This window comes from Lathamus discolor, chromosome 24 (assembly GCF_037157495.1).
Source record: "Lathamus discolor isolate bLatDis1 chromosome 24, bLatDis1.hap1, whole genome shotgun sequence".
NCBI classification, from domain to species: domain Eukaryota; kingdom Metazoa; phylum Chordata; class Aves; order Psittaciformes; family Psittacidae; genus Lathamus; species Lathamus discolor.
Window position 1 is genome coordinate 460,454 of NC_088907.1, and position 25,281 is coordinate 485,734.

At 57.8% G+C, this 25,281-nt stretch overlaps 4 protein-coding genes across 6 annotated transcripts in view; 2 read left to right on the forward strand and 2 right to left on the reverse strand.

Annotated features, from left to right (window-relative positions):
- Nucleotides 1-25,281, forward strand: part of RBM8A (RNA binding motif protein 8A) — a 130,297-nt gene that overhangs the window by 27,120 nt on the left and 77,896 nt on the right. The gene's annotated exons all lie outside the window — the stretch shown is intronic.
- On the reverse strand, nt 6,628-12,669 carry LOC136004064 (nuclear receptor subfamily 2 group F member 5-like). Its single transcript, XM_065660185.1, has 3 exons — nt 11,959-12,669; nt 8,086-8,616; nt 6,628-7,495 (listed from the first exon to the last, which is right to left on the reverse strand). Exons 1-3 carry the CDS (start codon nt 12,242-12,244, stop codon nt 7,221-7,223), a joined length of 1,092 nt encoding a protein of 363 aa, XP_065516257.1. The 5' UTR covers nt 12,245-12,669; the 3' UTR covers nt 6,628-7,220.
- BOLA1 (bolA family member 1) lies at nt 12,998-15,075 on the forward strand. Its single transcript, XM_065660039.1, has 2 exons — nt 12,998-13,070; nt 14,468-15,075. Exon 2 carries the CDS (start codon nt 14,478-14,480, stop codon nt 14,862-14,864), a length of 387 nt encoding a protein of 128 aa, XP_065516111.1. The 5' UTR covers nt 12,998-13,070; nt 14,468-14,477; the 3' UTR covers nt 14,865-15,075.
- On the reverse strand, nt 15,404-24,101 carry SV2A (synaptic vesicle glycoprotein 2A). 2 transcript variants are annotated; one of them, XM_065659989.1, is made up of 13 exons: nt 23,649-24,101; nt 21,201-21,781; nt 20,175-20,355; nt 19,934-20,085; nt 19,716-19,849; nt 19,394-19,483; nt 19,161-19,271; nt 18,975-19,063; nt 18,359-18,523; nt 18,132-18,265; nt 17,525-17,728; nt 17,021-17,180; nt 15,404-16,624 (listed from the first exon to the last, which is right to left on the reverse strand). In XM_065659989.1, the coding sequence occupies exons 2-13, from the start codon at nt 21,775-21,777 to the stop codon at nt 16,441-16,443; spliced, it is 2,181 nt and encodes a 726-aa protein (XP_065516061.1). In that variant the 5' UTR covers nt 21,778-21,781; nt 23,649-24,101; the 3' UTR covers nt 15,404-16,440. The 2 variants fall into 2 exon arrangements, with proteins under 2 accessions (XP_065516061.1, XP_065516060.1); XM_065659988.1 differs by having other exon boundaries at nt 21,201-21,922.

Here is a 25,281-nt window from a genome sequence, read left to right on the forward strand (position 1 = left end):
CATATCCCTGGGTCCATGAAACACGGATCCTGGTACCAAGACAAGAGCATCCATGATCACTCTGCATCCGAAAGCCAACTTCTTCATCAGCAGGAGGTGTAGGAGGCCCAAAGTATTTGGGTCATCAAATGCTGCCACCATCATACCCACTTTATCCTCAATGGAGAACTGGATGATCCTAAAGGTCTTTTCCAAGCTGGTTGGTTCCATGTCTGCAACCAGGAGCCCTGGTGCACTCTGATGGGTTTCCCACCGGAATGTCCCATGGGAAGCAGCAAAATGCATCTAAAGAAGGATCAGGGATGAGATCAAACCCATCTGCCATCCCAAACATTAATCCCATCAGGAAGAGCACCACCAGCCTTTCCCGAGCATCCCCATGCAAGCAGGATGAGCCAAGCTCCTGAGGCTGGAGCCTGGGAATGTCATCCCTGTGCTCCTTAGAGCATGGTGTGGCAGGCAGCATCCAATGGGAGCTGCAGGGCCAGGATTGGGATGGGAAGAGCAGGCTGGGGAAGGCAGGGTTTTCTAGAGAGATGGAAGAGAGGATCCTGCTGTTCTCCAGTGCCTGCTCCATCCCAAAGCATCCACGCTTCTTTCCACATTGCTTGGCATAAACCCTCCGAGGTGCTCCACTTACCCCAGCAAATCCCACTGGATGAACCCCCAGACTCTCTGGATGCAATTCCCGGTTTCTGGCACAGGTTTGGCTCCGGGCAGGAGAGAGGAGGGAATCACACCCCGGGTTTGGTGCAGAGGGAGCAGCAAACAGCTGAGCTCCCGGCCAGCCCGATCCGTCAGGAGAGGGGTGAAGGCTTTAAAAATAGCCAGTAATCCCGAAAGGCGGATTCCAGTGGGGAAGGGAGAAGGGAGGGAGAGCCGGAGGCTTCCCAAAGCGTGTGTGGGATGGCAACTGCTCCATGAGGAGGGAGATGGGAAACCCGAGGGAGGTGAAACTCTTCCTCCAGGTTCCTGCAGCCCGGAGAATTCCCTCTCTCAGGGGCTCTAAGAGAAGGACGGATACTGGGAGGACCAGGAATTGCAGTGCTATCTCTGGAGAGAGATCTTGAGAAGAAGCCGCCCTGCTTGAAGTGCAACCCAACTCCCATGGGCTTCTCCGTGGGACATCCATAGAATCATGGAATCAGGCTGGAAAAGACCTTGAAGGTCATCCAGTCCAACCATTCCCCACCACTAACCCATGGCACTGAGGGCCTCGTCTCCATGATTTGGGAACACCAGGGATGGTGATGCCGCCACTCCCATGGCAGCCTGTTCCAGTGCCTGAGCACCCTTTAGGTGGATAAACTCTTCCCAGTATCCAACCTAAACCTCCCCTGGTGCAGCCTGAGGCTGTTTCCATGTGGAGCTGGCATCTCTCATCCTGCTCCCCCACCCCCTCTTGCACACAGCTCCAAGATGCTCCCGAGATGCATCCCATGCTCCCAGAGAAGCTCCACGTTCCTGCTCTGGGATGAGCAGCTGCTGGTGGGGAAGCTAAAGGAAAGTTGGGAGCTGGATGCGGCCACTGCTTCCCAGCGGGATCGGGAGGTATCCTCTGCCTTAGGTCGTGCATGTGGGATGCTGGGATCTTGCATTTGGGATACTGAGAGTTGTGCGTGTGGGATGCTGGAGATCGTACCTTTGGGATTCTGGGATTCCTGCATCTGGGATGCTGGGATCGTGCATCTGGGGTCTCTGGGGACGGAAAGACTGCGAGGACAACGGCAACGCGAGGTGGCAGCAGCGCTTTGCCGGTGGCCCTGCCTGCTGCTGCCTGCTACTGCCTGTTCCTGCCTGTCCTTGTCTGCCCCTTCCATGGCAAAGGACCCCCCCAGATTGACACTATCCAAGGAAGTTTTCCAGCCAGGATGATCCCTCTGCCTTATAAAAATAAAGATTACAAGGAAAACAGCAGCGAGGAGGGACAGCCGTCTCTTCCAACTGGGAAAGCCTTCTCCCACCACATCAGCCGTTATTCCCCATTCCCTTGAGGTTAGATCCCGTTGGTTTTCCATCTCCTTGGTTTTATCCCTGCAAGAGATCTTTTTCATGCAATCGAGTCTTCCATTAAAAAAATAAACACGTTATGCAATGCCCACAAAGCAAATGACAGCAGGAAAATGGGATGAAGGCTTGGAAAATGGGATTTGGAAAGGCGGTATCGAGCTGGAGCCAAAAGCAGCCGGGGGGGGGGGGGAAAAGGACGAGCACCGGGATGCTGAGGAATAGAAGAGAAAGGATCCAAGGATCCAAAACCTTGGAAACTTTGGATTTGGGATTACTTTGTTGCCTGGAGTTTTTCCGCTTGGAAAAACTTGGAATTTGGGGGGGGGGTGGGGTGTGTGTGTGTGTGGGAACTAAGCATGGAAATTGAAACCAAGTTTCCTCTTTAGAGCAATGAGTTTGGGAGCTAAAAGCGATGAGGGGGGATATCATTCCTATTTATTCATTTAATTTAGGATATCCTTTCTTCCTTCATTCCACAGGGCAGGAATCTCCTCCGAAGTGGGGGGAGGTTCATTCCCATGTTTGTGCTAAGAGCCACTACTCAAAGCTGGTGGCATCTTCCAACATCCTGCTCCTACCCAAAGCGCCTCATTGTACATTCTGAGCCCGTCAATGTGATGTATCCCTGTCCTTATATTGTAGGAATTGGATAGATTTCCTATAATACGGCTTCTGATAAAGGTTACTTTGGGATTTGTAATCAGGAGGAAAAGATGGATTTAACCCTCCTGGGTTTAAATCAAAGGGACTTTGGGAGCACAAAAGAAGGGAATGAGGAAGCAGATTTGCAGCTGCAATGATCTGAATTACCTGAGTTATCCTGATGTTTCCTGGTGGGAATGCCTGAGATGGATCATCAAAACAGTGATGGGAAGGGAGAGAAAACCCAAGCAATGGGAAAAGCAGGTGATGGAAAACAGGGATGTGGCAATGGCTGCTTTAATGCTGCTCCAGGATGTGGGATCTGATGGGCACTCAGGGATAGAGTTATCCCTCCATCTCCTGGATCCAGCCATGCATGCGGATGGAGGAAGGGCTCAACCTCTCTTGTGTTCGGGCCGCATCCAGGAGCTGCCATGGGACAATATTCCCCAAATCCACTCCTGAATCCATCCTGCTTTAACAGGTCCCCAAAGGAATGTGGGGGTTAAACCCTTCCCTCTTTATCCTGGGGGATCCTGGTTCCTGGGGCTGCTCCTGCTTTTCCCTTTAGAGGGTTACAGGGAATTTTGCCTCTGTACGCAGTGGGGGAAACTGAAGCACATCCCCAACAGCACCCAGCACAAAGCCAGAGCATCCCACTTCCAAGTGGGAGCACCCAAGGACATGGAGACACCCAAAGCCGCATCCCAAACCCACCCCATCACCCCAGGGTGGTCTCCATCCCAGGGATGGGGTTGTGTGAAGGATCCAACTTTGGTTTCCACCAAAGCTTTTCCCTTAATGTCCATCCCCTTCCCCATCTCTTTTGCCAGTGTTTGAGGGGAAGTGAGGGTGAGAGATTCCTGGGAATAATGAATGGGAATAATGGGAATAATTGGCCCTGGCAGCTCTTATCTCCCCCCCCCCCCCCCCTTTAATTAGATTGAGATTAAAAACAAGGAGAAGAGCAGGGAGGGAATAAAAAGGGAAGAAAAGATTCCCTTAGTCCAGCTCCATCCTTCTTGTCTCCCCATGCATGGGCTGATCCCGCTTTGTGTGGTTTGCTCCTCAGTTTTCCTCAACTCTGCCAAATCCACTCCTGTATTTGATGTCCCATCCACATCCAATCGTGGGGTGATAGCAGGAGCCTGGAGCATCCGGGATGGGCAGGAGCTCTCTTTTCCCCACTGGACCCCAGTTTGGAACCATGCCTTTGATTCCTATGGATTCCCCTTGTACCAGCATCCCATCGGGATGGGAGACGCCGCTTCAGGCACAATCCGGATGCACCAAGGGCTGGGTTCGGGGCTACTCCATCCCTCTTAGCTCATCCCTGACACTGCCCAGCCCGTCCATCCCGCTGCCATTCCCGCTCAGCCCTTGCCCTTTCGCAGCAGTGCCCCTGCTCCTCAGGCTGTCAGGCTGATGGATGGGCAGCGCTCCGGTGATTTACCGCGTCCTTTAGGATCTGGCAAAGTGGCCGGAAGCCTGGAATCTGTCAACCTTTGAGGCGGGGAGGGAGGGAAGAGCCTGCTCTGTCCGCAGTGATTTATCCTCCGGCGCTGTGATTGAATTGGCCTTCACTAACGATAACGAACCAGCCAGGGCCTGACCTTTCCCTGCCCATGCAAAAGCCACGCTGCGGCCGGGTGTCCAATAGCTCTCTTTATCCCCCCTGTAGGAATGGTTTCCCAGCCATGGAATGCCACATCTCGCTGTTGGCTGCCTCTCCAGGCTCCATCCCAGTTCCCGGTGTCAGGACCAGGAGGTTTGAAGCAAGTGGGCCTGATGGGTTTTTATCTGGGAAGGAATTGGAATAGGTTTCCAGTGGGGAATCTCACCCATAGCTGAGCTGAATGGGGTCCAGGCAGGCTGCAGAAGCACCTGGAATGTCCTGGTTTTCCTGGGATGCCATGTCTGTCCATCCCTCCTTCCCCAAATCCATCCCTTTCATCACTGATCCCCATCTCCCCCCTGCACCACGGAGGGGAACAGCCCAAGCCGTGATGGGGGGGGAAAAGGAGAACATTCCTGTGGGAATGGGTATGGACATCCCAGTGCATGCTACCCTGCCAGCACGGGGATAAAAGCCAGGATGAAGGGCTGATTTCATGGATATTAACCTCACATGCTGTACCCATGGTGGATTTCTTAGCCCTAACACTTGTTTTATTAGCCACAGATGATCCATATGGATTGGGGATGGCCAAAGGCAGGAGACATCATTGTCCCATCCACAGTGCCAGCATCAGCATCCCATCCATTCCACATTGTCCCCAGTGACCCACCTGCCTGGCTGTGGGATGGATATCTCAGTGCCAGCTCTGTCCTTCTGGAATGCTCCCCATGGCCCTTTCCAATCAGCAGCAAATGATTCTTCAACCTGTCACTCCCCAGAGGCAATAAATGTCCATGGCAGTGGAGTCATTTGATTTCCATGTGCTGGAATTGTGCAGTGATTTGGCAGGAATTAAGGAGCATTTACGGGAAGGGGCAGCTGCGCTGTTCCAGATTGATGGATACCCTTGGAGCATCCGCAGGGACACACCGGTGCTGTGGGACATCCCATCCCGTGCCAGGACCTCTCATTTTCACTCCCATCCCATTTTTCCCTCCCCATTATCTGGCTTTTCCCAGACAGGGCTGGTGGGGAAATAGGCATGGAAGGGGCTGGTGTGATTCCAGCCCTGTGAATGCAGGATCCAACAGGGATAGACCAAGGGGTGGATGGAATTAAGGTTGCTGGAAACTCCCCTGGGCTCCTCTGAGGGGTGAGACCCTGGGGCAGGAAGCCCCAGGCGCTGTGTCCAGGTGGATTCTCTGCTGTCTACTATAAGGGCTGAGTCCCAAATTCAGCCTCCCACCAACATCATCCTGCTGCTCCCGACCATGGTCCATCCCAATTCTGCCATTGTCAGCCCAGTCCTGCCAGCACATACACAGGATTGTGCCCTTTGTGCTGGCATTGGTTGGGATGGAGATAGGATAAGGGACAGGAATGGGGGTGGGATTGGGATGAAGACAGGAACAGGAAAAGAGATAAGGGTGGGGCTGGGGCTGGATGAGAATTAAGGATGTGGAGGTGGATGAGGATGGGATTAAGGAAGGGCTGAGGACCTAAGGATGGGAACAGGACACAGGGAATGGGACCCAATAAATCCCCCCATGAGCCATTCCCACCCTGCACACGTGTGTGCACTGGCACATGGATGATTGCGTGTAGACACATGTACACGTGCATACATGCACACTGGTGAGTGCACACACAGGGGTACTTGGATGGAGGCCCCAAGGCTCGACACCGGTAATTCCTGCCAATTCCAGCCCCAATTCCTGCCAATTCCAACCCCAAACGAGGTAAAAAACAACCAAAACAAAGTGTGGAATTGGTCAAATTCGATCTTTTTTAACCAAAAAAATAAATTAAGAAACCCCTTGAAATTTAAAATAAATATGTGAAAAAATTAAAAAGAAAATGAAAACCTAAAAAATTAAAATTAAATAAAAAACCTAAAAAGAATAAAATAAAACCTTGAAATTAGAAATATCAAAATAAAAATTGAAATGAAATAAAAAAGAAAAATGTAAAAAATTTAAAGAAAAAATAAAAATAAATTAAAAATAAAACCGAAAATAATATAAACCCCCTTTAAAAATAGAAATAATAAAATAAAAATAAAAACAAATAAATAAAAGAAAAGAAACATCAAAAAGGAAAATAAAATAATTTCATTTGTAACTGAAGTAGAAAATAAAAAAATCAAATCAAAATAAAAAAATAGAAACCTTTACAATTAGAAATAAAATTAAAAACTACAACATAAATAAAAATGAAATTAAAAATGTACATGCTTTAAAATTAAAATGGAAACATAAAATAAAATTTTAAAAATAAAAATAAAAATTAAGAAAGAATAAAAACTAAACAAAAATAAATTCAAATGTTAAATAAAAATAAAAAGTAAAAATGTCAGTAAAAGATAATAAAAAAATACAAATAAATTAAGAAATCAAAAGTACAAAGAATTCCAAGCAGAACCGATGGGATCTCACACTCAAAACATTCCATCAGGACCCCGGAATCCCATCCTTTGTAGCCCCATCTTGGGGTCCCATCACTGATCTCCAATTCTTGATGTCCCCATCTTTGGGATCCCATCATTGAGGTCCCAACCTTGGTGTCCCCATCTGTGTAGTCCCATTGTTGGGGTCCAGTCCTCGCTATTCCATCTCTGGGAACCCCTTGTCGAGGTTCCATCATTGGAGTCCCCATTTTTGGAGTCCTGGCACTGGAGTCCAGTCTTTGGTGTCCCCATCTTTGGGCTTCCATCTTTGAGGTCCCATCCTTGATGTCCTCCATCCTTGATGCCCTCATCTTTGGGCTCCCATCCTTGAGGTCCCATACTTGCTGTCCTCATCCTTGATGCCCCCATCTTTAGGATTCCCATCCTTGAGGCCCCATCCTTGCTGTCCACGTCTTTGGTGCCCCCATCTTTGGGCTCCCATCCTTGAGGTCCCGTCCTCACTGTCCCCATCTTTGGTGTCCCCATCCCACGGCAGTGCTGGGATTACTGCATGGCTCCATGGGGCCAGCTGAGGCTGGCCCCGGCCAGCAGCATGTCGCAGATGAGGGTCTCGATGGGGGTCTCCCCAACCAGGCGGCTGAAGAAGAGCCGCTGGATGCCGGGCGCGGGGACGCTGCGCAGCGCGGGCAGGCGCAGGAGCAGGCGCCCGAAGCGGCCGGGCTGTGCCGGGTGCCGCCGCCGCACGTGCTCCTGCAGCGCGACCTGAGCCTGCTCCTGCAGCCCGGCCACGCGCCCCGGCTGCGACAGCCCTGCCGCGTCTGCACGGGGGAAACTGAGGCACGGCCCCGCACAGCCCCGCCCCGTTAAACCGCGCCCATTCGGTCCCATTGGGACCCCACCCCGTTAAGCTCCGCCCTCCTTGCCGCCCCCCTCCACTTTAACCTCGCCATCGTCAAGCTCCGCCCCATGGAGCCGCACCCACCCATCCCCATCCCATTCATCCCCTGTACACCCATTGATACCCATCCCCTTGGCACCCCCCTTTCCCCATTAAGCTCTACCCTCCTTGGAGCCCCACCCTATTGGACTCCACCCGTTTAAACCCCACCCCTTTAAGCCACGCCCCGTTTTCCCCCGCCCACGCATCCCCAGCCCATTCATCCCTTGCACTCCCATTGATGCCTGCCCCCCTTCCCACCTCCCATTAAGCCCCACACCTTTGAACCCCACCCCTTTAAGCCCCACCCTCTTTAGCCACGCCCCTTTCCCCACGCCCACACATCCCCAGCCCATTCATTCCCTGCACACCCATTGACACTCATCGGACCCAAGCACCCACCCTCTTCGTACCCAACCCCACCAAGCCCCACCCACAGAACCACACCCCTTTAAGCCCCGCCTCCCTCACCAGGGCTGAAGAGGGCCACAGCCTTGAGGCAGGCGAATTCGGCAGCATCCGCCTGCAGCACTTGCAGCTTCTCCACCTGCTCCTGGAAGAGCCGGACGTGGTCCATGAAGGCCACCACGCGGTCAGCGGCCACGGGAGCGGCGTGGAGCCCGGCGGCCGCCAGCACCGGCGCGGCGTGCACGGGCAGCGCCGCCTGCGCCGCGTTCAGCACGAACAGCTCGCTCCAGCCCAGCCGCAGCAGCGCCACTTGGTCCGAGAGCGGCAGCTCCGGGAAGAAGGGGACGATGCCTTTGGCCCACTCCACGGCGCTGAACAGGAGCCGCGCCGCCAGCTCGCAGATGCTCTCGATGCCCACCACGACGCCGGGGTGCAGGGCTTGGGCGCCGTAGCGAGCCGGCGGGTACGGTTCGGCTCGGAGCAGCACCGAGATGAAGCCGCTCAAGCAGCCGCGGCCACCGTAGGGGTCCCCGGGGACCGCAGGGCACTGCCCCGGGCTGGGGGGACCTTGAGCCATGCGGCCCCGCTGCACCGCTGCGGAGGGGAGAAGGAGGTCAGCACCCCCCGTGCCAACACCCCTGCGTGTCCCTGTGTGCACCCAGGGTGCGGGCTAAGGGGTCCCTTGGGGTGCCTCCGCCCGTGTTAGAGCAGGGGATGTGCTTCCAGGATGGGGACAGCCCCCCCAGCCCCGTGTGATGCCCTTGCTCCACCAGCTCCCACAGGCACATCACATTTGGGGTCCGCCCAACACCACCCCCCACCCCTTTTCTGGTGCTAATGAGGGTCCCCACAGAGATGCTGGGGAGAAGGGGGGGAAGGAGCTCCCCTTCAGGTCTTATCCCTTGAGATTTTCCACTATGGGGTTAACCTGCCCATTACATTGTTGTTGGTTTTCCTTGTGAGAAGGGGGGGGGGGGGGGGCGGCAGCCTTCTCTTCCTCCTCCTCAGCTCTGAGCCTGGCTTAACCTAAAGCAGCGTGACGGTCCCCGTGTCACCAGCGGTAGGACTCGGGAATGGGGGTCCCCAGGGAGTGGGGCTCCTCCAGGGTTGGGATCTCCCAGAACCGGGGGGTCGGAGGCTGCTCTCACCCAGACCTCGGCGTGCAGCCCCAGACCTCCCCCAAACGCTGCCTTTGCTCAGCAGCACCCTCTCCTCGCCCCCCTTTTACACCCCTAAACCCCCTTTGCAATGCCCCAAACCCCCTCTCAATCAGCCCCAAGCCCCTTTGCATCACCCTGAACCCCTTTTACATCACCACGACCCCCCTTTGTGTCACCTTGAACCCCTTTTACCCCACCCCAACCCCCCAGAGCAGCATTCTGCTCCTGAGTTTTCGGTGCTGGATTTGGTGCCGGATTCGGTGCCGATTCCCAGCAAGGAAAGCCGGGATAAGGGGAATCCTGATGAACCGGTGGGTTTGGAGCATCCCGGAGCGGGTGGGGAAACTGAGGCACGGAGCAGCCAGCCCCAGTGAAGGGGATGGGAAGATTGAGCATGGGCACACGCAGCATTCTCCCAACAGCTTCATCTGGGGACAACTGGGAGCCCCCCAAAAACAGAGCCAAGAGGGATGTAGGGAATGGGGGTCCCTGCCTTGGGAATAACGCTGTGGTGTGTCCCATCCCATCAGATCCCATCGGGAACCAGCATCTTGCGGCAATTCTGAACTAAAGATGAAAAACAACAACAAAATAAACCCCAAAACCGAGCCTCAAAACCTTCGGGGAATTCACCTGGACTGGGGCTTTTTATCCCTGGGATTTGATTCCTGGCTCTGGCTGCACCAAGCAGGCAGAAGTTTGCTACGAAAGGGTCTTGGTCCCAAAATCCAACCCCCTAATCCTATCCAACTGGATTTTTGGGGGAGAAACGGGGAGAATTGCGGGTTAGGCTTGAAGTGACTTGATCCCTGAGCTGGTCCCACCTAAATCCCATTTATTTTTGCAAGCCGGGATGGCCCTTCCCCTCCTCCCAGCAGGAGTTTTCCCCTTTATCCAAATTGCTCTGATTTATTTGCTATCATTTTTTTTGTTGCTAAAAAAAGCAACTTGTACGGGTTTTGCCCTTTTTCCTTGGGTTTGGATACTGAAAAAGGTGATTTTTTGGGTGCCGTCGGCACCGACGCAGGATAAATCCGTGCTTTAAGCAGCTAAGCCCTTGTTATAATCCTTTCTAAACACTGAGTGTATAAATAAGCACCTTGTTCACCCTCCGGGTCCTTATTCAAGTGGGGAGGATGCTTCATGGCAGAGATTTGGTGCTGAGGATGCCCCGATGCCCCATTTGGGGCTTAAACTGCTCCCAAACCTACTTTTGGGGCTAAACCCGCAATCAAAGCAACCCAAAATGCAGTGCTGGGGCTGGTTGGAGCCACAGGGATGTTGCTGGAAGCTTGAAATGGGGTTTTATGTGAAGTATTTGGGCTAATTTAGGTCAGATTTACCGGATACTGCTCGCCAAAAGTGGAATTCTTTATCTTTTAAAGAATTATCTGTATTATTCCCGAGTTTTTTAACATTTAATGGAGAGGAAAAGTCAATTGGCCCCATCTCAGCATAGACCACAGCTAAAACCCGAGCCTAAACTAAGTCCAAAAGCGATCTCAAGGTGAATAGAAGATACAATTGGATGGGATAATGGCCGGGTTCCCGTGGCAGAGCCTTTCCCATGGGAAAAGCCAACAACTAAAGCAGAAGGATGGAGCTGGGCCAGGGGGATTCGGGGATGGATCCCTGGATTTGGGGCGCTCTTCCCAAAATGATGGGGCTCAGGGACGGAGGAAGGGAGGGAAAAGAATGGAGGGGGAATGAAAGAGAAGAGGGAGAGGAGCTTTCCCTTTCTCTTTCCTCCTTTTCCCTTTCTCTTTCATTCCTCCCCCCCCCCCCACCCCGCCCCCGCTTTCACTTTCTTTTCCTTTCTCTCTCCTTTTCCTTGCTCTTTTCCTTTCTCTTTCCAGCTCTCCCGCTCCCATTTTGCTCTTTCCCTTTGTCCACACCATTCGCACCCGCTCCCTCACTTCTCCTTCCCACTTTCCCTCTTTTTCCTCCTCTTTTTTCTTCCCTTTCCTTTCATTCTTTTGCTCCCTTTGGCTCTTTCCCACCTTTCCCTCCCACTCTCACCTTCCTCTTTCCTGCTCTCCCGGCCTTTTCCAGCCTCTACCCTAGTTTTACCTCCCCTCTCTGCTGGCTTTCCCACCCTCTCTCCCTCTTTTCCACCCTCTATCCTCATCTTGCACCCACTCTTTTTCATCCCTTCTTTTCCATCTCCTCCTTTTCATCCCTGCTTTTGCTTTTCCTCTCTCTCCCCTTCTTTTCCACCACATCATTTCCATCCCCTCTCCTTTTCCATGCTCTATCCTTCTTTTCTATCCCTTCTCCCTCTTTTCCACCTTCTCCCTTTGCATCCTTTCACCTTTTCCATTCCCTCCTTTTTTTTGCATCTCTCTCATTTTCCCATCCCCTCTCCTCCCTTTCCATCCCCTCTCTTTTCCTATCTCTTCTCCATCCTCTCTCCTCCTTCTCCATCCCTTCTCTCCCACGCTCTCCTTTTCCATGCTCTAACCCTCTTTTCCATCCCTTCTCCCTCTTTTTCACCCCTCTCCTTTTCCATTCCTTCTCCTCCTTTTCCACCCCCTCTCCATCCCTTCTCCTTTTCCACCCTTTCCCCTTCTTTTCCAACCTCTCGTTTTCCATGCTCTATCCTTATTTTCCATCCCTTCTCCTCCTTTTCCATCCGCTTTCCTTATTTTCCACCCTCTTCTTTTGCACCCTCTCTCCTTCCCCATCCTTTCCCAATCTCCTCTCCGCGCCTCCATCCTTCCCATCCCTTCTCCCTCTCCCTCCGCATCCCTACCCCTCTCCCCGCCCGTCCCCCCACCTTCCCGCCGCATCCCCACGCGGAGGCACTTGCGGAGCCGGCAGTACTGGCACTGGTTGCGGTGGGGCTGGTCCACGGGGCAGTCCCGGCCCCCCCGGCAGCTGTAGGCGAGGTTGCGCCGCACCGAGCGCTTGAAGAAGCTCTTGCAGCCCTCGCAGGTCACCTGCCCGTAGTGCTTCCCGCTCGCCCGGTCCCCGCACACCCGGCACGGCCCCGCCGCCCGCCCCGCGCCGCCCCCGGGGGCAGGAGGAGGAGGCTCCGGCCACGGCCCCGCCGCCAAAGCCATGGTGGGGGACGGGGGGGAGCCCCGAAGGGAAGGGGAGAGCCCCGGGATGGGCAGGGGATGAAGAAGAGGAAGCGAGGATGGAGGGGGGGAGCTCCGGGATGGAGGAAAAGGTCCGGGGTGGAGCGGGAGGAGCCGGGATGGAGAAGGGGGTCCGGGATGGAGGCGGGATCCGGATATGAAGAATGGGGTTCGGGTATGGAGAGAGTGATTCAGGATCCAGGGAGGATCCCCGGGATGGAGAAAGGGATCCAAGGATGGAGAGGACTATCCGGGATGGAGAGGGGGATGCGGGATGCAGGAAGAGCTCCGGGATGGAGAAGGGTGAGGAAAGATCCCCAGTCTAGAGAGGGGAGTCCGGGAAAGGAGGAGGTCCAGGAATGGAGCGGGGAACCCCGGGCTGGGCAGGATTCCCGGGACACGGAAGGGAAAAGCGGTGGTGGAGACGGGCAGGGACTGCGGGAGGAGGAGAAGGCGGAGGAAGAGAAAAGTTCATTCGGGGCGGAGGGGAGGGTCCGTCCCCGGCGGGAGGAACGAGGGAGATCCCGATCCCATAGCATCAATACCCAGGACCCGCACTCATTCAACACGCCACGCCACATAAGGGCATGAGGGGGGCGGGCCGAGGGAAGCTCTCCGCCAATCAAAAGAAAGAAGGGCGGGTCAGAAGAGGGAAGGTGTGGCCTCCCGGCAACGGGGCGGGGTTTGTAGGTATGGCGCAAAGCCTCCTGGGAGCTGTAGTTCTGCCTCGGTCACGTGACGGGGGCGGGCTGCTGTGACTCCATTTCCCAGCGTGCTCAGCGCCGGAGCGGAGCCGGAGTCGTGCGCGGTGAGGGTCGGGGGGGCACCATGTGGGGTAAATGGGCTTGGGGGGCGCCGTGTGGGGCGGGTGGGGAGTTTGGGAGGCACCATGTGGGGTAAATGGGGTTTGGGGGTTCAGGCCCCTCTCGCTCCCCTCCCACCCCCCCGCCCCCAAAGTCGGGCCTTGCACCCCCCTGCACTCCTCCTCCTCCCCCCCCCCCCACTTATGGGGCCTGGTTCTACAGGGCCCCCCCAGAGTCACAATCTCCCCCCATACAGTTCCCCTCCTTCCCCCATAATTGGGGTCTCATCCTCATCACACCCCCGCCCCCCCCCAAACAAACCCCATCGTCCCCTCCTGCCGCCCCCTCCATAACTGGGATTTGATCCTTACCCCCCAGCTGCACCCCGCCCTACATCCCCCACCACCCCTATCACTGTTATCAATGGGGCCCTGGAGCCCCCTCCCATGCAACTCTGTCTCCTGCCCCCCTGTAACTGGGGTCTGATCCTGAAGGCCCCCCCCTCCCCCAATCAAGCCCCATCTTCCTCTTCTGCCTCCTCCTCCTCCTGGGGTCTGATCCTGAAGGGCCCCCCCAAATCCATGCCCCCCAGAAAACCCCATCCTCCTCTCCTGCCCCCCATAACTGGGGTCTCATCCTCACCCCCCAGCAAACCCCATCCTTCCCTCTTGCCCCCTCCGCATAACTGGGGTCTGATGCTGCAGGGCCCCCCCCCACATTTACCCTCCGAGCAACACCACATCCTTCCTTCCTGCCCCCCCCTTTAACTGGGGTCTGATCCTCACACCCCCCCCCCCCCCAGCAAGCCCCATCTTCCTCTTCTGCCTCCCCCATAACTGGGCTCTGATCCTGAAGGGCCCCCCCAAATCCATCCCCCCACACTCTCTCCCCCTGCTCCCCGTCCCCAGGGGGGATGAACCTCATCCCCCCCCCACAAGGAAACTCCATCCTCCCCTCCTGCCCCCCCTATAACTGGGTCTGATTCTCCCCCCATGTAACCCTCTTTCCTGCCCCTCCATAACTGGAGTCTAAACCTCACCCCCCCCCCCCCCCAGAAAACCCCATCCTCCCCTCTTGTCCCCCATAACTGGGGTCTGATCCCGAAGGGCCCTCCTAAATGCCTCCAGAGCAACCCCGTCCTCCCCTCCTGTCCCCCCATAACTGGGGTTTGATCCTCACCCCCACCAGCAAATCCCATCCTCCCCTCCTGCCCCCCCATAATTGGGGTTTGATCTTCACCCCCCCCCCCCCAGAAAGCCCCGTCCTCCCCTCCAGTCCCCCCATAACTGGGGTCTGATCCTGAAGGCCCCCCTAAATCCCCCCCCAAGCAACCCCCATCCTCCTGCCCCCCATAACTGGGCTCTGATCCCCCCCCTCCCCCCCCTCCTCTCTCCCGCTGCAGGCGCTGCCGGATGCGGGGCTCGCTGCTGGCTGCGGGGGGGGCGGCCATGGCCGAGGGTCCCCTGGCCCGCACCGTGCGCTCCAAGCTGGCGGCCGCGCTGGAGCCCTCGCACCTGCAGGTCCTGGACGAGAGCCCCCGGCACGGCGGGGCGGCGGGGGCCGGCACGCACCTGGCGGTGGTGGTGGTGAGCGGGCGCTTCGAGGGGCTCCCGCTGCTGCAGCGCCACCGCCTGGTGCACGCCGCGCTCAGCGCCGAGCTCGCGGGGCCGCTCCACGCCCTCGCCATCGTGGCCCGCACCCCGCAGCAGTGGGAGAGCGACCCCAGCGTCCCCGCCCGGCCCCCCTGCCTGGGGGGGTCCAAGCGCGAGCAGCGCGGGGACGGCGCCGGGGAGCCCTGAAGGGGGCCCCCCCTTGGTGACACCGTGAGCCCACGGCTTAAAGGGGAGCGTTGAGCGCAGCGACGTCGTGGGACGCACCCGCAGCTTGAGGGGGGATTTGGGGGCGTCCCCAGATTGCTCCCCCCCATGAAAGAGATTGGGTATGGGGGGTGCAGGCCACCCCGCCCCCCCGGAAAATAAACTCTCCCATGGGAGCAGCTGGGAAGTGGAAGGTGGAGCATCATTCCGTGGGGGAGTCTGGGGGGATTTGGGGACTTTTGGGTCACTATGGGAGGATTTGGGAACTTCCGGGGGGGGATTTGGGGTCGTTTGGGAGAATTTAGGGTCCTTTGGAAAGGATTTGGGGGGGGCATTTAGGGACTTTGGGGTCATTTTAGAGCCTTTTGGGGTCTTCTGGGTCACCTGGGAGGGATTTGGGGGAGATTTGGAGACTTCGGGGTCATTTGGGGGGATTTGGGTCATGTGCAGGGGTTGGGTCTTTTTGGGAATATTTCTGGGGGGATTTGGGGTCATTTTGGTTCATTTTGGGCTCTTTTCAGTCGTTTTTCTGTTGTTTTAATTAATTTACAAACATCTAAAAACTACAGCACGGCACAACTGCGAACGGACAGAACTTGGGGGGGGGGGTCGGGCCCCCCCAGGACCAGCTACACCGAGGGATGGGGGTGGGGGGAAGAAGGAGGAGGAGGAGGAGGAGATGAAGCACACGGTCGCTTGGGGGGGGCTGCTCTACATCGTGGGGGGCTTCCCATGATGGGGGGGGCTTCCAAAGTGCTTTTGCATAGACCAACACTTCCCATCCTCTGCTGGGGGGGGCACAGCCACAGGGACCCCTCCCCCTGTACCCCACTTTTTGGGGGGCCCCCATGTACCCCGTTATTTGGGGGGGCGCTTTGTGCTTTGCAAACCACTGGTGGCTTTGTGCTTTGGGCTGGGGGGTAAAGGGGTGCTGGGGGGGGGAAGGGGGTGCAGGGTGCACCCCCCCATCAGCACCCCAAAACAGGAGCATCCTTTAAGAACGAGCTCAAAGTCACTAAATAAAGGCAGTTTGAGGGGGCTGCACCTCCCCTGCCCCCCAAAACACAGCTGGGCCCCCCCCCTTGCACCCCCTCAAACTGAGCTGTAGTTGGGGGGGGGGGGCACTGCACCCCAAATCGTCCCATGCCCCAAAGGGATGTGCACCCGAAGTGTGGTGCACCCCAAACTGCAGTGCAGTGCAGTGCAGTTCGTTCCCCATCTTCCTGGGTTTGGGAGTGCAATGGGGACCCTTTCCCCTGCCCTTCCAGATGGGGAAACTGAGGCATGGAGCCTTCATCCTCCTCCTCCTCCCAGGGATGTTGGGGTCCCCTCAGCACCCCCAGGAGCGAGCAGCTATTCACAGAGGGATGACACCAAGGGAGGAAATCGGGGGGTGGGGTGTCAGGGATATGGGGGGGTCCAAGTGCAAATGAAGATCCCAAATGCTCCAAGAAGACGTTTCACAGTGTCTAACGAGACTAATCCCCCCGGAAGGGGAACTGGGATTTGGGAATTGGGGGGGGGGAGGTAAAGGGAAGGATTGGGGGGGTCCCCCCCATCACTGCAAGACTTGCCCCCGGGTCTCGGGTAGTTTGAGGGCCAAGGAGCTGCCGAGGGCGAGCGCAGCCGAGGCCAAGAGGATGGGCACGGCCTTGGTGATGCCCACGAAGGAGGTGAAGATGCTGATGCCCAGCACGGCCGCCAGCTTGCAGAGAGCGTTCAGGAACCCAAACGCCGTCGTCCTGCAGGGAGGCAGGGTGTCAGGATGGCACCCATGGAGGTGGGGGGCACCCATGGAGGTGGGATCCCCATCAGGCCCAGCGCGCTGGGACAGGGGGTACCTGGGTTGTGGTACCCAACAGCGCATCCAGAATGTGGTACCCAGATGTGGCAGCAAGCCTGGCAGCATCTGGCAGGCAGCAATGCCTCTAGTAGCCAGCAACACATCTGGCACCCAGCACCCAAAGCCTTATGCCCAGAATCTGGCACCCAGGACCTAAAACCTCACCCCCATCATGGCAACATCTGGCACCCAGCACCCAAAACCTTGTGCCCAGCACCCAAAACCTTGCACCCAGGACCTGAAACCTCACCCCCAGCACCCGAACCCTCACCCCCAGCGCCCATAGACCCCGCACCTCTTATCGGAGGGGTAAAGCTCCACAGTGAGCACGTCGAGGGCATTCCAAGAGGCGATGCTGACGCCACCGAAGAGGCAGAGCAGCGCGATCATGGCTGATTCGCTGTTCCCAAAGGACAGGAAAAAGCAGCTCACGCAGGACATGACGCTGGACCCGGCTGGAGGGAACATGGGATACGTCAGGGGGGTGCAATGGGGACAAGCGTCCTCCTCACCCATAGGAAACCATGGTCATAGACCCCTTGGATGGGTTGGAAGGAACCTTCAAGACCACCTCGACCTGCCAGAGGCAGAGACGCCTTCACCAGAGCAGGTTGCTCCAGGCCTTGAGTGTCTCCACGGTTGGAGCATCCACCATTCCCTGGGCAGCCCTGGAAGTATTGGATGGGGCTTGGAGCAACCTGCTCTAGCGGAAGGTGTCCTGGGTTGGAACTGGATGAGCTTCAAGGTCCCTTCCAACCCATTCTATGGATCTATGGATCTCAGCATCCTTGATGCCCACCCAGCATGCGAAGGCGGCCGATCTTGTCCATGAGGAGAGCAGAGACAATATTCCCTGGCAGGACGGCCAGGGTGCCCAGGAAGCTGACGAAGTAGATCATGTAGGCGTTGTTGTCGTCGCTGAAGTCAAGCTGGCAGCCCTCCTTGTTGTGCAGGAAGGTGCTGTTCACCACCTGGCTGTTGATGAACTTGTACTCAAAGAGATCTGTGGGCATGGAGAAGGTTTGGTGGGGTCAGGTCCATCTCCATCACCCCCTGCTTTGGGGACCAGTTCATCTCCTTTACTTCAGGGACCATCTTGGTGACATCCCCCCCATCTCCTTCACTTTGGGGACTATCCTCATCCCGACCCCCATCTCCATTACCCCCTGCTTTGGGAACCATCCCATCTCCATCACTTTGGGGACTATCCTCATCCTGACCCCCATCTCCATTACCCTCTGCTTTGGGAACCATCCCATCTCCATCACTTTGGGGACCATCTTGGTGGCATCTCCACGCCTTTGGGGATCATCCTCACCCCGACTCCCATCTCCACCACCTCCCTTTTTGGAGACCATCCCATCTCCACCCCTTTGGGGCCCATCTCCAGCCCTGGCCCCACTGACCCGTGTTGTAGAACACAGTGGAGATGAAGGTGCAGTTCTTGAAGAAGGTGTTGCTGGACGTGATGTCCTCAAAGTAGCACTCCTCAAAGAGCGAGTCCTCGAATGTCACCGACTTCATCTTCAGGCCGATGAACCTGGGGGGGGTGTGGAAAGGGGCGGGATGAGCCGGGATGAGCTGGGATGAGCAGGGATGGGGCAGGAGCAGCGGGAAGGGCCCCCGGACACACTTGTCGTTGAAGTACTCGCCGCCGCGGTGGATCTGGTTCTCGAGGGTGAAGTTGAAGGTGAAGTGCCGCAGCCTCTCGCGCGTGAAGAGCTTGGTGCGGGCAGCGTAGTCCATGTTCTGCAGGTGCTTGATCATGTCCGGGAACCACACGGTCAGCCCATAGTAACTGAGGGAGACAGGGGTGAGCCCGGGTCGTGCTCCCAGTGACACCCAGTGCTGCCAGCTCCATCGCAGTGCCACCCACCCCAAACTATCTCATCTCATCATATCCCATCCCATCCATCCTTTCCCACTGCTGCCCATCCCATCCCATCCCATCCCATCCCATCCCATCCATCCTTTCCCACTGCTGCCCATCCCATCCATCCTTTCCCACTGCTGCCCATCCCATCCCATCCCATCCCATCCCATCCCATCCCATCCCATCCCATCCCATCCCATCCATCCTTTCCCATCACTGCCCAACCTATCCTATCCTACCCTATCGTATTCTACCCTATCCATCCCATGCCATCCCATCCCATTGCTGCCCATCCCATCCCATCCATCCTTTCCCATCACTGCCTTGCCTATCCTATCCTATCCATCCTATCCCATTGCTGCCCATCCCAGCGCACCTGAAGGACATGGTGAACCACACTCCCATCATCATCAGGGTGATGCGGCGGAACTCAGGCGTGAAGCACTGCTGGAAGTTGCTCCAGACCTGCAGGACACAGGGGAGACAATGGGGGACAATGGGGTGACAATAGAGCACACAGGAGGGTGACAAGGGGGGGACACGGGGTCTTCCGGGCCCTCACCTGCTGCGAGAGGTTGAGCACCCGCACGAGCCAGCGCCGGTGCCACGTCCCTGTGTCCGCCTGGATCTCAATGAGCTCGTCCTCCCGCTTGATGGTCTTGATGTGGGTGACCTGTGGGGCGCAGCACGGGGACACGGGAAGCTCCGGCCCCGGGCCTCAGTTCCCCCCCACCCCAGTGTGATTCCTGGAGGTGGGAATGCGCAGCCCCTCCTGCAGCAACAGGGGGTCCTTACCGAGAAGACCCGCTCGGGGTGGCCCTTGGCTCGCATGTTGGTGTCATGGACCTGCTTCAGCACCATCCAGGCCTCATCGTGTTTGCCGTTCTGCAAGGCAGCGCCGCGCTCACCCCCAGGGCCCTCCTGCATCACCCACTTGGGGGTCCCAGTTTGGGTCCCACCACCCACTCGGGGATCTCTGACCAGGTCCTCCCACCTCCATCACCCACTTAAGGGGTCCCTGTTTGGGTCCCTTCATCTCCATCACCCACTTAAGGGGTCCCTGCATGGGTCCCTTCATCTCCATCACCCATTTAAGGGGTCCCTGTTTGGGTCCCACCTCCAGGAAGAAGCGGGGGCTCTCAGGCATGGTGGTGAGTGCCCCGATGGCGAACACCGAGGGGAAGGCGCAGACCAGGACGAAGACCCTCCAGCTGTGGAACTGATAGGCTGAGCCCATCTGGAAGCTCCATCCTATGGGAATGGGACAGGACTCTGTGATGGTGCCGAGCCCCACCACAATGGGGAACATGGGCTGGTGCTGGGGGGTGTTCTTACCATAGTGGGGGATGATGGCCCAAGCCATGGCAGAGGCGTAGATGCCCCCGATCATCCAGAACATGCAGAGCCAGCTCAGGTGCTCCCCGCGCTTCTCCTGTGCCAGGAACTCCGAGAAGTAGGAGAAGACGATGGGGATGGAGCCCCCGATGCTGGGGAAGGGGGGGAGCACAGCACAGGTCACCCTGCGCCCCAGCAAAGGGGAGGTCAATGGCAACGGGGTCGGGTGCAACCCCCTTACCCCATGCCCGAGAGGAGGCGGCAGAAGAGGAAGGTGCCGTAGCCTTGGACGAAGGAGGAGAAGAAGGCGAAGACGCTGTTGACGGAGAGGGAGATGAGGAGGCACTGCCGCCGGCCCAGGCGGTCCGCGAGGCCGCCCCACAGGAACGCGCCCACCATCATGCCCAGGTACACGATGAGCCCTGGGGGGACAGACACAAACAGAGACCTCAGTGCTAGGGGGGCACAAGGACCGAGACACCCAGTGAAGGGGGGGGCACCTGGGGGGTCCCCTCTGCTCTGATGTGGCTGTGGGGCAAGGAGGCACCGTGGAGAAGGGGGAATGTGATCCCCCCCCCCCCAGTGTGTCCTCTGCATCCCCCCTGTGCCCCCCATCCTCCACCCTTGCTGCTCTGAGCCCCACATGGACCCAGCACCCCCATGTGCCCCCCATGTCCTCCTCTGTGTCCGCCTGTCTCTCCTGTGTCCCACCATGTTCCATGTACTCCTCTATAGCCCATGTGTCCCCCCATATCCCATGTACTCCTCTATACCCCGTGTGCCCCTCTATATCCCATGTCCACATCTCCCCATCAGCCCATATCCCCCTGGGAACTTCCCCATGTTTCTCAATATTCTTCACCTTCCATTGTCCCCTCCAAATCCCCTTGTCCCTCAGCCCTCCAAACCCCATATGTTTGGGATCCCCCCATACCCCATGTACCCCCATATACCATGTACCCCTCTATATTCCATGTGTCCCCCATATCCCATATACCCCCATATCCTATGTACCCCTCTATATTCCATTTGTCTCCATATCCCATATGCCCCTCTATATTCCATGTGTCCCCCATACCTCATGTACCCCTCTATATCCCATGTCCCCCCATATCCCATGTACCCCTCTATATCCTGTGTCCTCCCATACCCCATGTCCCCCCATATCCCATGTCCCCCCATATCCCGTATGCCCCTCTATATCCCCTGCCCCCCATATCCCACGTCCCCTCTATATCGCATGTCCCCCACACCCGGCCCCCCTCACCCAGCATGCCCTTGTTGGAGTCGGACAGGCACATATCCTTCTCGGCGCTGGGCAGGACGAAGCCCACCACGAACACCTCCACCCCATCGGCCATGAGCGCCAGGCCCAGCACGAAGTAGAGGGTCCACTGGAAGCGGCCGTGGCCGCACTCCTGCAGGATGAGCTCGTATTGCTGCGCCAGTTCCTCCCTGTCCTTGCGCCGCTGCCCCTCGCTGTCCGCCAACGCCGCGGTGCCCGCGTCGGTGCCCAGGCGCTCGCCCTGCCCCGAGTGGCGCCGGGGGATGCCCTGGTACTCGCCCTCGTAGATCTCGTCCTCCTCATCGTGCCCCTCGGTGGCGTCGCTGGAGGCTCCCTCCTCGTCGTTGGCGCCCTCGCCCCCCCGGTAGTAGCCGTCCTGCGGCGCGTAGTCCTCGTCGTCCTCCTCCTCCTCGAAGCGGGAGTAGGAGCGCTTGGTGTACTCGTCCTGCACGCGGTCCATGCCCCTGCTCACCTTCTTGGCCGCATGCTTCTTCACCTCCTTGGCGATGTCCTTGGCGCCCCGGATGAAGGCCGTCCGGTCCCGGAAGCTCTCATCCATGGTGCTGGGATGAGCCGGGACACCGGGATGCGATGGGGAATAGGAAGGGGGGGGGGCTCTGTGTCTGTGTCCTCACACCCGGGGACCACGGTGGGATGCAGGGAGACGGGGGACGGCGCTACCCATCCGCGTGGTACTGGCTGACCTGGGGAGCCCGGACACAAGCAGGGGATGGGATAGGGTGGGAATGGTCCCGCATCCCACCTCATCCCTGGGTTTGCACCACACCAACACCCCCTCGTCTGGGGTGGGAATAGGAGGATTTTGGAATGGAAGGAGATGGGGTCTGGGGACACCACCTCTGTGCCCTCTCCCCTTGCTTGGAGAATCAAAGCTCTCAGGGGGGTGCCCGCATTCAGCAGGACTTAGACACCCATTGAGCAAGGTGGATTCTCCGATGTCAAATAACGTGGCTGAGCACAAGCTACGGCGCTTGTTTCACAGAACCAGGGAATGGTTTGGGTTGGGAAGGACCTCAAAGCTCCTCCAGCTCCAACCCCGTGCCACAGGCAGGGACAGCATCCACGATCCCCCTCTGGGGAGCCCTGTGTTACCCCCAAGCATGGATCCATGCCAGGGATCCCCCTGCGGGTGCCATGGGGAGGCTTCCAGAAGGGATCTGGCTGTGGCTTGTGTTTGGTGGGAGCTGAACCAGGCACCCCAGGGCAGAGCTGGGGGCACCCTGAGCACCTTCGGGGAGGAAAAGGGAATCCCAGAGGCTTTATCCTGGTGCCCTGCACCGCATTCCAAGCCCTCCAAGGCCAAGGGCAGGCAGAGCATCCCCTGAGCATCCCAGCGCTCCGGTTCCACAGACCCCCAGCTGTGGGGCACAGCAGGAGCTGAGCCATAGGGCAGGGACGCAGCCGGTACCGCGCGTCCTTCCCTTCCTGAGCCAGGCAAATCCATGGCTATAATTAGCCCGGATGGGAGCCCCCAGCGGCTCTGCGCACCCAGGGCCGGTGCTGCGGCACAGCACGGCCCCAGCTCCCCAGTGGAGCCCTGCAGGTGCTTCGGAGCAGCATCAATCCACCAATAATCCCCTGCCCTCTCCCCTCCAGCTGGCCGGGAGCAGCCCTTTCCCTGTGCACATCCCAGGGAGCCCATCCCGGATCCCCTCCTTGGGTTCAACCCATTGACCCCCAAGGCCCCTGGAAGGAGCTGGTTGATGGCCAAGGTCATTTTGCTCCATGCCATTTGTGGGTCCCTGTGGTGCTTCCCGATGCTGGTCTATGGATCCGGATGTGTAAGGAGCCGGCAAAAGGAAGAGGGGAGCAAAGAGAGGCTGGATACCCACTGAGGAAGAGGATGGACCAGGGAGCAAGGTCACAGCTCAGCCCCGTGATGGGCAGAGCTGGAACAGTCACCACCGGCCTGAGCCAAGGTTATGGGGCTCTGGACCACGCATCCATGCAGAGCATCTGATGGACGCACAGAACCTCCCCATGGGGGGGGGGGGTCTCATGCTGGGCTCTGTGTCCTCCCCTCCTCAGCCTTTCCCAGAACATGGCGACAAGGGAGAGGAGTTTTAAATCACCCATGTCCAAGGTCATCTCCCAACACCCCCCCAGGATTGACTCCCCAAAGCCACCACATCAAACATCCATCCCTGCGCCGAAATCCCTATCCCCATCGGCAGCGATTCCCGGCCCTCCAGCAGCGCGGCAAGGGCTAAGGAGAGGCTGTTCAACACGCATGGAAAAAGACATGAGCAAGGCTGGAGGCAAGGTTTTCCAGGACAAAATGGCCACAGCAAGTGGGAAGGAGAAGCTGAATCCCTGATCCATCAGATGCCGGCTCCCAGGATGCTAATGGAAAGCAGTGGGAAGAGGAGGGGGATCTGCCTGATGAAAGGAATTTCTTTCTCTCCTTACCTGTCTCCGCTCCAGCCCTTCTTCCGGAGGCTGCCTCCTGTGCGGCAAGAAAGGATGCTCCAGGAGGAGGAAGGATGCTGTGACGGAGGAAGGATGCTCCGGCAAAGGAAGGATGCTCTGACAGAGGAAGGAAAAGCTGCTCCAGGAGGGATCCAGCAAGGAAACAGCTCCCGGGTCCCGTGTTAACGCCGCAGCCTCCGAGCGCTGGGAGAGTCCATTGCAAGAGCCCAGGGAAGGGAGGGAGGCGGTGGGGAGGGCTGTGCTGCAGCACTGCGCCGGGGAGGGGGGGACAGCGGCAGGATGGGGGGGTCCCCCCTCGCCTCGGCTCCCGGCTGGAGGCAACGGGAGGGAGAAGCCTCCCCCAGGGTTCCCACGCTCCCAGGCAGCTCCCTTGGGAATGGGGTTCCCGTGTTGGAGCCGCAGGGTTCAAGTGGTGACAGGCAACTGTGGTTAATGGAGGGGGGGCTACAAGGAGCTGCCCCAATCCCAGTTCCCCTCCGCAGGGATTCACGTGGGATTCGGGATCGCTCGCCCCCCCTATGGCGACCGCAGCGCAGGCTGGAACATCTGAGTCACAGGCTCCTCGGGGCTGGATTCGGATGGATCGGGATCAAATCCACACTGCCAGAGCCGGGCGCTCCGCAGGGACAGGGCACAAATGCCTCCAGCATCGGAGGGGTTTGCGAGGGGGGTGAGGAGGAGCGTGGTTATTGCAGGGAGGGACGGGGAACAGAAACCTGGAGAGGGGCTTTGGACAAGGGATGGAGGGGCAGGACAGGGGGAATGGCTTTAACCTGCCCGAGAGGGGACTGAGATGAGCTCTTAGGCAGAAGCTCTTCCCTGGGAGGGTGCTGGGACACTGGAATCGGTTGAACGGAGAAGCTTTGGCTGCCCCATCCCTGGCGCTGCTCATGGGGCTTGGAGCAAGCTGCTCCAGTGGAAGGCGTCCCTGCCCGTGGATCTGGATGAGCTTTAAGCTTCCTTCCCATAAACCATTCCATGGTGATTCTATGGCTCAAACCAACCCGTTTAACTCTGGATAGCCTGCTGCTGGTGGGAAATCAGGATCCTGAGCCTCCTGCTCTTGCCTCCCACATGCAATGAGTTGAGCCAGTCTCAGCCTCCAGGACGTTACAGCCCCAGGGCTGTGTGATCTGGGTACTGGTTTCACTGCGCCCCCGGGTTGTGCATCCCTTGAAGAGAGGATGAGGGGCAGTGTCCTGGAGGCCAAACCCAGGCTGGGACAGCAGGAATACAGCTCTCAAACCAGGCAGATGGGGCCGGGGATCAGCCCACACCAGCGGCACCAGCACAGGGACTGGAAGCTGAGGAATAACTGAACTGCTGTTGGGAATACCCCCACAAAGAGAGATACAGGAAAGGCTGATGCTGCGTCCCTGCTGCTGCATCCCTGCTGCTGCATCCGGGGCTCATCACACGCCCCAGCACGCAGCCTCATTGGCCTGGGCTGCACTGGTGAGCGCAGCTTCCCCGCGGCCCCCCAGGCCTGTCAGGCTGTGACTCATGTGCCACATTGTCACCAGTGTCCCCCTCCCCGCTGTGTCCAAGCAGCCGAGCTCAGGCTCAGCCCTGAGGCTTTAATGGGCATCACTGGAGCAAAATGCATGGTGGC